Genomic DNA, 8,688 nt, shown 5'->3' with positions numbered 1-8,688 from the left:
AGTTTGGGGGGGAAAAATCAAAGGGCTGGTCCCCTTTTTTTTTTTTTTTTTTTAAAAGCCAATAGCCTTAGCTGTGAATCAAGATTTATACTTGACATCACTTTTTAGGTGGTTTAGGGGGAGGGGCATTCTTATTGTACAGTGTTTGATTAGACAAAAAAAAGTGTAGGGCTGGATGAGTTATTAATTGTTGGTTTGTTTTCCTTGAAATGACTGTATGATTGTAAATACACATTTACTAAAAATCCCTGAGCAAAAAGCTCATAACATGGGCTTAAAACCTGTTTTTTATTTCATTGGATATTTAAATAACTTTTCATTGGAAAGAATGAACTGAAATAACCACATTTTAAATAGATTTGCCTTAAGCTAGTCTGTTTCCTCATGATTACTAAATATTCGGTTGAAATCTATCCCGATTGTACTGTTGAAACTGTATCTGTGAAATATGCTCTTTTGATGGAGTCAGTTTACCTTCATGGCCTCCAGTACACGACCCTGGTTTAATATACATGATTTCAGTTTTGGATACAGAGAAATTGAAGCTGATTCATAAAGACTACAACCAATCTTCATTGTTTTTCATTAGCCTAAGCTAGCATTTACATACTGGACCACCAACCCATATGAAGCATGTTGAATTCTGCATCTGACCAATATACAAATGTACCAAGTAGCTTGTTTTCAGACACACTAAGTAATGTTTTTGCCACTGGTTTCTCTGGGCCTTGTGTCTCTTGTGATATCTGTGCCCTACTAAGGTACTTTGAAGAGAATAAGACCTCTTGAGAGACGACAGCAGAGTAGGGATAACACAGTCTTGCTTCTGGTTCCTGTGGTAGACTGCAGAGCTTCATGTTTCTGTAGCTTCACCATACCTTTCCTGCTCCTTTCCAGCAATGAAATGGCTGCCTGAATTCGTTGTTGCCCTGCTCTCAGTAGAAAAAAAATTGAAATTTGAACTGACTGAGCATGCTCAGTGTGAGCTTTAGCTAGCTCGACCGATAGAGGGAGCCTCTAGGTCACATGATCAACAAGCCGGGTGAATGCTTGCATGCGGGAGGAGAAAAGAAAAGAGAAGCAGTCAGCTCGAAGCTCTTTCTCCCTCAACGGAGGCCATCGTTGTGAAAGCAGGTATGAAACCAATGGAGGAACACCTTCAGTGATTAAGTGCTTGGGTTCTTCATCATGCTGGTTCTTAATTTTCATCATTTGAGACTCGTCATCTTGATTCCTTGTGTTTTGTCATCACTTACTCATCTCACCATTCACTTTCAGTCCATTGATGTTCAGAGGAGAGGAAGGCTCTGAGAAATGACTGAAATATGGCATCCAGTCTCCCTCTTAAGCTTTCAGCCAGTGCTGTAGTCAACGGCCCTTTCAGCTGAAACAAGAGCATGCAGTGTCAAAATCCGTTTGAACTTGAAGCCTTCAACAGTGGCTTTTCCTTCCTTCACAGAGGTCTGAGTCAACATTTGAAGTCTTGAAAAAAAATCCTGGGGATTAATATCATCTGTGGTCAGATGGTTGCTGCTTCTGTTGGCACAAATCTTTAGAGAAATATAAAGCAAAGGAAGAGGAGTGGTTTCTGAATACTGTGCAGCAAGCAAGTGGTGGTTCAGTTTTATCATCTGTTTTGACGTCCTGGACCTTTCTTTAGTTTGTATTTTGCTCGTTCTGCCTGTTTTGACGTCTTCATTGATCTGAATCCTGAGAATTTTAGATGCCTTTAAAGAGTGGAGACCTAGCAAGCATCCCAAAACGTTCTGCGCACTGTTTTTTTTTTTTCTTTAATAAAGCCACCGTGAAATCTAAATTTTTCGATTCTTATTTTTTATTATAAATGATTTATCTGTGCACATTATTATTTATTTTTTTTTTTATTCTTGTGCCATCTTTAATCAAAAATTGCCTTCATAGTGATATCTGTTCTCCAGTGACGTATTGCAATGGTTCAATGATGTGAACAATCCAAACAATCCTAAATGGGCAAAATCAAGTCCTGTCCTACATTTTTTTTTTCTCATTCGAGAAGCTGTTTTACTTGGATACACATCACAGAAAGACGATCACAGCTTCTGCCTCATGCCGACTTTAAATAGCATTGGAAACCATAGACATTATACAACTATAAACAATTTAGTTGGCTACATTGTCAGATTTCACACACATTTTTAATGAAACTAGTGCCGTACAGTTTTAAAAAATAAATATGGTTACTTTGCAATTTAAATCTGAATTTGTCTGAAAAATATGTTTACATTTTTGGCAGATCAAATATCGATGTTGAAAATGGCAAGTCAATTGTAGAGGCATTGCATTGTGGGATACAGTATTTCTTATTGTGTGCTCTGTTGTATTTCTTCTTTTTGCCAAATATTGTAAATAATTTAATAATCGCAGTATGCGTACCATGTACTGCAGAAATGGTAAGAGTGGTGTGGTAGGTAATATGCTATTTCCAAACATAGACATATTGTTGAGGAAGAAAAATTTTGCAGGCCCAGGCCTGTTGAGAGATCCTAGGCTGCCAATGTGAGGAGACTAGACTACAGTAAATCTGAAAACATGCTTTTTGTATGTTTCCTGAGAGAACTATTTGAAACTGTCCAGATGCAGAGAGGCTTTAACGAGAAACAGGTTCTGTGACAAGACTGATGACAGAGTTTAGTGGTTAGTCTTTGCTGCAAGACCTAAAAAAATGAGGCCTGTTGTTTTTTTCCCCTGATCTTCTAATTTCCCCGCGTTTTTATTCCTCCAAATGTGAATTGACCAAACAGTGGGACAAAGTTGTGTCGAGTTTCATGCTATATGCATTTTGGCTGTATGGTGTAATCATTTTGTATTGTCAAATGGTTTCAGCCCTTGTTTAGCGTATTTATTGCTTTTGAATGGATTTGTCACATTGCCCTCTGCCTTGGCTTGTATTTTGGTGTCTTCATTGATTGCCATTCATGCATGAGTCACAGCCGCAGCTGCAGCTGACACACCGTACGATTCCTTCAGCTCCGACTTTTGGTTGCACACGTAATTGGATATTAAACTGAAATGAAGGTGTGAATCATTTTTAGCACTCTCATATTTCATACGTCCTCTAAGACATTGCGCTCATGGCTTGCGGTGTGTGTTGAAACTATTAGGAAGGTGAGGTCAACAAAATCCTTATGGGGTTTGGTTGTTTGCACTTTGATCTCTGCTGCCAAACGGCATGATACAAACCCCAGTCACCGTTTACTTCAGAATCCACAGCTCAGGTTAATGAAGTCAAGTCTTAAAAATCCCACCGGGTGGCTGATTAATTCTTAGCAGATACCTGAGAAGCTGATCGTATGCATGTGGAAAAACCTGTTTATTGGTGGAGAGTTGAAAAGTAATGCTGCATTTGCACTCTCCATAGACACCAAAATAGGTCATTAGAGGAAAAACTATATCCCACCCAGCTTTAATAAAACGGTAAGTTGATTTAGTCTTCTGTATTGTAGCAGATATTTATTTATGAGAAAATTACGTCATGGAGTGATATCCAGATAATGGCAATGAATTTTTTTTTTTTTTACGAACCCCAGTATAGTCTTATATGTGTATAATATTAAGCAGCATAAAATTGAGTTATTTGATATAGATTCAGTTCTTATTCTTATATTATATCTCTATATAAACTCTAAATGTGTTGGTCTGCTATCCCCAGTCAAGCCAAATCGCAATCCAGTACCCCATATTCCGTCGAAAACATTCCCTGTCTGGCTCGTCATATCAGTAAACACTGTGATTACAACATGGTGGAATGGAGCATAAGGCCCTTCCCTCCTCTTTCCTCTACTGAGCATTTTCCCTCTTTGGCCTGTAGGGGGAGATCCAGGGAAACAACTGGATAATCGCAGTCAAATGCTTTTCTCTCAATGAGAGGAATGTGGGAGCTGATATCTGGGATCCATTTCAGCTGGTTTGCTTGGAAAATGTCTTGGCGATGAAAAGATCACTGGAGGCAATGCTCAAGGTGATGGTTTACAGTATATTGGTGGCATAAAAGAGCTTGACATGATTTTGGGAGGTTCTGTGAATGGAAAATGATGGGAAATGCAGCTTTATTGGTTGTTGATCATTTCTAATATGCCTGTGCCAAGTTGTTCTTCCTTTTGAAACTGTGAGCTGTAGGACTGAAAACGACTATGCATGCTAGAAATGCCAATAGATTTGGATATACTACCTGTGGTTATTGGGTCAGAGCATCTGTGGCCTTGTGCAACATGGTGATGGTGCCAGATTCTTGAAATCAGCTGCAGATTTGCATTTGTTCATATTCTTGCGCTTAGGCCTCTGAACTGCCAAAGTCTAGACTGGTTTTAGTTTTCGAAGCAGTTTTCCATGAGAGAACTTTTACCATGCAAACTCTCTAATAGCTAAGGAATAGCAGGCTAATTAAATATGGAAGCTAAGAAAATAAGACAAAATTGGATACTCTAGTCAACCTAGCTAATTGGCTAGTCTGTTGTTATTAGTTTTCCATTGAGGCCCACTAGACAACACTGTGTCAGTCCATGTATTATGGACTCTTATATACTGTTGTTGGATATTTGAAACCATTTATCTTTGTAAGCTAACATGCAAGTTATTTTGTGCAACTATTTCTTTTCCGGAGACCCTTTTTCTCATGTGCCAAGAATGTCTCTTCAGCTGTTCTCTCTTTGCTTTACGAATGTTTTTCTAAGATAAGGAAAACAATGCTCTGAACTAATTTTTGAAGAAATGTAAACCAGTGATCCAAACCAAGGGTACTTAATCAGGTTCAGTGGGACACCTGAAAGATTTTGCTGTATTAAACCTTTTAAACAAACATTATGACTTCAAATAGAAATGTTAGGACTGTCAATTGATTTTAATAATATGATAAAATCTTCTGGTTAATACATTGTTACTTATTAAACAAAGCAATGTAATTTAGTAGTAAAGCATTCGTAGACTGTCATATATATAGACTTCAGACAGTAGCAGATTTCTTTACTCTTCTCATTAACGTTTCTACTAATGACAGTGTGTTTTGTTTGTATAAATTGAGCTTTGGTGCTAATTGCATGCCACTATACAAAGAGTGCAAATGACTTGTTAATCTGGATTTCATTCATGAGGGGTATTTGAGCCTTATTGATGGGGCAGTTGAGGCACAGAGGACAAAATGGTTGGGAAACACAGCTCTAGATCAAGGATTTGCTTAGTTGTTGTTGCACTCAAACGAAAGACGTTTTGTAATAACCAAGGTATGAGTAGATCAGAGATGCAGCTGAATGCTGGTAAAACAGAATGATCCCACCATAGCAAACCTCAGAGTTACCCACAATCTGTTGGACTGATTTGATAAGGTGTGATGGGGTCTTTGTAGTGTCAGTGGGGCAGATCTTGCCTGGTTTGGGCATGCAATGGGGGGACTCTTATTATGAAGTGACTCCCCTTGTGGTGAGAGAGAGGAACAGAAAGCCACACAACCTCCTTTGTTGCAAGAGCAGCTCCAACGAATGAGCGGCAGACATTTTCTGGCTGTGCAACGGAAGGCAGTCGGTGTGTCTGCCAATCAGATGAGGTTTGGGGATCGGGGCTGGGGTGGGGGAGGGGACAGACGGTGGGAGAAAGCTTGGATTTGCTTGTAATTACTGCACCCTGTGACCTACCTCTTCCTTTCTGGGCCTGGCTGCAGAGATTCACTCCAGTAGTTGGAGGCTGGTATGTGAGTGAGACTGGATGCACCACTTCAGTTGCATGGTTTGAGGACGTCTGTCTTTGCTTCCAGACAAAAAAAAAAATCAAGTCTATCTCATCACCTCATGCCTTGCTGTTTCTTCCCTATCAAGGGTTTATTTTAAACACGTTTCTTCAATGACAAGCGAATTGAGTGAAGCTGGAATCCTTGATGCAGGTGATCACCCGACGTTATTGCAGGTTTCTCCAGGCTATTTGGGATGTAGTAGTAAGTTGAGTAGTAGCTCAAAGGATTACGCATGATCTCAGGTGACTTACTAGGCCTAAGTGAGCTTGATCTGCTCTGTCCGACTGTATGGGAGTCCTGTAGATGTACGTTGTCTTTAGGAACGAGACCCCTGGACATCGGACACTTTCTAGAGTTGTGTTTTTTTGTGTGATTTCGTTAGATCTCAAGGATGTGGCATATCTGATGGTACCAGCATAATGATGTTGGCACATTTTTTTGTATATTTTATTGTATCCATCAAGGGCAGTTTTTTGGATTCTCGATGCACCTTTAGAGAAGATTTTCCATGAAGTCCCAAATTTGTCTTTGTTTTTGCAGGGAGATTTGAATCTACTTACTGAAACATGGATTTGTTGCCACAACTTGCCAGTGGTTTTTGTTTCACTTACAGTAGCAGGAGAGATGTTCCACATGGGCTTTGCCAGACTTTGGATCAGGCTGTCTACTTCCAGTGGACCAGTAGCCAAGAAAGAAAGTGACCAATTTGAACAGAACATAAAAAATGAAAGAGAGAGAGGAAAAAGGGTGCAATTAGGGAGCAAGTGCATGCTCGGCCTCATTGTCCACTGTGTTTGCTCTTCCTGTTAATTTTCTCATGTTGTTGTTGTTGCAAATGTTATGATATTATTTGGCCTGGTCATTTTGATTATTGGATGGAGTTTTTAGGTGTAATAAACCCTTAGAAAGGCTTTTGTTGAAACCGGTCGTGGCTTAAAGCATTGGGAGATATTGAATCTCTTGAAAATATTACTTTGACTCAGGAGTGATTGACGGCTCAAAGCCCAGCCAATCAAAGCCCTTGTTATTCAGATGTTGTTTAGACCGAACCTTTGGGATAAGCCTCTCACATTCCCAAGGGGTGTCTCCATGTTTTTTTTTTTTTGTTCTCGCCAGTGTTTGTGTTTTGTTGCCAGTGGCCATAATGATTATCTGCTATTTTTAGAAACAGTGGGTCATTTAATTTCGATCCAAACTCTAATTTGATCCGCTTTCATTCTCATTACCGCTTTAATTGTTTTAGACAGGTTATTCCTGCCATCAGCCTGACTTGGACATTGTAAAGTTTCATCAATTGGCTTTATGCACTCTCTCCCCTCTCTTTAAGAGACGTATTATTGGTTACTGCTTTGATACTCCATAGTTTGCATTTTACACAGTATTACATATGTTATGGAAACCCAGTAATTCAACTGTTTGCTTGTTTTCAGCCCTCCAGTTTGGCCAATGGGAATTCAGGCAAGAGGGAAACTATGAAGTCCGAGGGGACAAAAGAGTCTCGCAGTGATCAAGACGAGGGTAAATACTGAATTAATTTTGATACATGAGCATTTATGATATAATGTTGATGGCAACATTTTGACTCGTTTCACTCTTGATAGCCACATCTTAACACATATTGATTTGTTCTTTAGTGTTTAGTGAGTTAATTTTTTTTGTTTATTGCAAAATTAAATTTAATTCATTTTTACATTCTATTTTATTTATTTTTTGGTGCAAAATTTGAAATATTATACCTAGACCAGGTGTCCCACATAAACAAGGATGATTTGGAGAACTATTATATTATTTTTTTTTCTCCAGAAGTATTAATTTATTAATTAAGTGTTTAACAAAACACATTAGCTTTAAAAAATATTGGCCTTCTGGTCTCTAGCACTGGTTACTTCCATTTTACTCTAAGCACAATTTTTTGCTTTATTTTTAATGATATGTTGTGCCAAGTTGCTTTGAACCTGAAACAATTCCGTAACTTTTTCTGTTATTTTTCTTATAGGAGGAGATGAAGATCACTCGAACGGGCAAGCCAACCCTCTCAAAGAGGCCAATGAGCTGAATGGGACCTATGAAAACACGGACACAAAGAGAACTGAACAGAACCTCTCTGCAGGGTCACCAGCCCGATCCTCAACCATGGAGAATGGACTGTCAGAGACTGAGCCGCCCCATGGCTCTACAGTGGGCAGTAATGGATATATTCTAAGCAAACAGCAGGAAGACACAGTGTCAGCCCCACATAGGACTAACTGGTCCCCCGTAGGGGGTTCCACATTGGGGCATGGGACTAAAAGCTCGCCAACTTCAGCTTCTACATTGCGACCCCCTGACCAGGGTTCTTCAAACAGTACTGCAAGCCCAGGACCGAGCCCAATAGAGAGACGAGCGGACACAGAGACTAAAAACGGCATAGTATCGAATACACCTCCACCAACGATACATCGCGCACGCAAAACTATGTCAAGGCCGGCCTCAAACCAGTCACTAAAGGTAATGAGGATCTACCGCAGTGAAACATTCTTCTACATCAGCTGCACTAGTTATGACGTCAGTGCATTCAACACTGAACATCCCACAATGCCGTGTTTTGGTCTTTTTTTAGGTCTGCTCATGAATCATGGTCATGGATACATATAATCGCATTTCTGTTCCTCCTTCAGCTTTTGAATAGGGAAAATAAGGAGCCAGTCGTGGTGAAAGATGACAGTCTAGGCAAACCAGAGACAGTGCAGCCTCAGCCATCTCCAATCCAGAGTCAGCTACCTCAAAGCCAAACTGATGCCACATCTATACTGAACACCACACCAGCCAAGCCACAAACAGGTTATACACTGTATTACCTTTATTTGCGTCCAACAAAACTGATTGCTCTAAAGCTGTTTTGATGTGGTATTCCATTTACATTATATTTACATATATCTATATATATATAT

General features: G+C 39.6%; 1 protein-coding gene across 7 annotated transcripts in view; it reads left to right on the top strand.

Moving 5' to 3' along the window:
* Nucleotides 1-8,688, top strand: part of LOC107739706 (histone-lysine N-methyltransferase EHMT1-like) — a 37,970-nt gene that overhangs the window by 10,144 nt on the left and 19,138 nt on the right. For 4 of the 7 annotated variants that reach the window (XM_016551907.1, XM_016551906.1, XM_016551912.1 and 1 more), the window contains exons 1-4: nucleotides 3,940-3,997; nucleotides 7,189-7,276; nucleotides 7,755-8,245; nucleotides 8,416-8,578. In XM_016551907.1, coding sequence (XP_016407393.1) covers nucleotides 3,968-3,997; nucleotides 7,189-7,276; nucleotides 7,755-8,245; nucleotides 8,416-8,578 — 772 coding nt within the window. In that variant the 5' untranslated portion in view covers nucleotides 3,940-3,967. Of the gene's footprint in view, nucleotides 1-1,066; nucleotides 1,135-3,939; nucleotides 3,998-5,645; nucleotides 5,716-7,188; nucleotides 7,277-7,754; nucleotides 8,246-8,415; nucleotides 8,579-8,688 lie in introns of those variants that run through there. The other 3 variants (XM_016551908.1, XM_016551909.1, XM_016551905.1) reach the window with 3 other exon arrangements.

Source organism: Sinocyclocheilus rhinocerous, unplaced genomic scaffold (genome assembly GCF_001515625.1).
Source record: "Sinocyclocheilus rhinocerous isolate Xijiao unplaced genomic scaffold, SAMN03320098_v1.1 scaffold585, whole genome shotgun sequence".
Taxonomy (NCBI): domain Eukaryota; kingdom Metazoa; phylum Chordata; class Actinopteri; order Cypriniformes; family Cyprinidae; genus Sinocyclocheilus; species Sinocyclocheilus rhinocerous.
Note: the sequence above shows the minus strand (reverse complement) of the source record. Positions and strands in the feature narration are given on the sequence as shown.